At 41.8% G+C, this 1,549-nt stretch overlaps 1 protein-coding gene across 1 annotated transcript; it reads left to right on the plus strand.

Moving 5' to 3' along the window:
- The first annotated feature begins 358 nt into the window (after positions 1-358).
- On the plus strand, positions 359-1,306 carry LOC109261209 (olfactory receptor 1L1). The gene has a single exon (XM_019439779.1). The coding sequence runs from the start codon at positions 374-376 to the stop codon at positions 1,304-1,306; it is 933 nt and encodes a 310-aa protein (XP_019295324.1). The 5' UTR covers positions 359-373.
- The last annotated feature ends 243 nt before the right edge of the window (positions 1,307-1,549 follow it).

The raw sequence follows: 1,549 nt of genomic DNA on the forward strand, positions 1-1,549 counted from the left end.
CTCCTGCCATGAATTAATGAATGAAAATCCTCAATCAAAAGATAATTTCTCCAGGATTCTGCTCCTGCCCTTTCAGAGAATTCTCTCTTTCTCTCATTCCCTCTCTGTATCTATCTTCTTTTTGCTCTCTCCCATTTCTGTTTTCCCTGTATTAGTCTCTCTTTACAGCAGAAGACTGAAAGGGGGTTAAAATATACATTAAATTCTGAATTCTGAACGTTAATGGAAAGAAGCCACAATCCAGGTAATTGTAATATTTTGGTTGTTTTAATTGCTGATAGGAAGAATAAACAAAAAAATTCTTGGGTAGATTATATCGAATGTTGGAAGAGTCTGTTATAGTGTTACTTTATCTCTAGGTGAACTCAAAGCTATGGGGAAAAGTAACCTAACAAGACCGTCTGAATTCATCCTCCTGGGACTCTCCTCTCGACCTGAAGATCAGAAGCCACTCTTTGCTGTGTTTCTCCCCATCTACCTCATCACAGTGATAGGAAACGTGCTCATCATCCTAGCCATTCGCTCAGACACTCGCCTCCAGACACCCATGTACTTTTTCCTGAGCATCCTGTCCTTTGTTGACATTTGCTATGTGACAGTCATTATCCCCAAGATGCTGGTGAACCTCTTATCAGAGACAAAGACCATCTCTTATGGTGAGTGTCTGACCCAGATGTACTTCTTCATAGCCTTTGGAAATACAGACAGTTACCTCCTGGCAGCCATGGCCATTGACCGCTATGTAGCCATATGTTATCCTTTTCACTACATCACCATCATGAATCACAGACGCTGTGTCCTGCTTCTGATCCTCTCCTTCTGCATTCCACACCTCCACTCCCTCCTGCACATTCTCCTAACCAATCAACTCATCTTCTGTTCCTCTAATGTCATCCACCATTTTTTCTGTGATGACCAGCCAGTGCTGAAATTGTCCTGTTCCTCCCATTTTGTCAAAGAAATCACAGTAATGACAGAAGGGTTGGCTGTCATAATGACACCCTTTTCGTGCATCATCATCTCTTACTTAAGAATCCTCATCACTGTTCTGAAGATTCCTTCAGCTGCTGGGAAGCGCAAAGCATTTTCCACCTGTGGCTCTCACCTCACAGTGGTGACCCTGTTTTATGGAAGCATTAGCTATGTCTATTTCCAGCCCCTGTCCAACTATACTGTCAAGGATCGAATAGCAACAATTATCTACACCATACTAACCCCCATGCTAAACCCATTTATCTATAGTCTGAGGAACAAAGACATGAAGCAGGGCTTGACAAAGCTGATACACTGGGTGAAATGCCAATAAGGAATCTGAGGTCTTAAGAGAAGCCCGTTAATCTCTCACCCCTGACTGCAGGTTTTTAACGTGTCTGTCATTCAATTCTGAAGGATGGTAACTTTAATGATTTGTTTCATCCCTGATAGAAGAATGTTTATTGCGTGTGATGAAACTAATGTGTTGAAGCTACCCCTAAATATGATGTCTATTTCCCAGTGGTCTCTAATATTATCTGACTGGGACAAAGTCTACCTGTATCTTGTTCTCTGT

Source organism: Panthera pardus, unplaced genomic scaffold (assembly GCF_024362965.1).
Source record: "Panthera pardus isolate Hobbes unplaced genomic scaffold, ASM2436296v1 HiC_scaffold_20, whole genome shotgun sequence".
In the NCBI taxonomy this organism is placed as follows: Eukaryota; Metazoa; Chordata; class Mammalia; order Carnivora; family Felidae; genus Panthera; species Panthera pardus.

Bases quoted from the DNA above. Each gene is read 5' to 3' on its own strand.
- LOC109261209 (XM_019439779.1), top strand. From the start codon at position 374: ATGGGGAAAAGTAACCTAACAAGACCGTCTGAATTCATCCTCCTGGGA.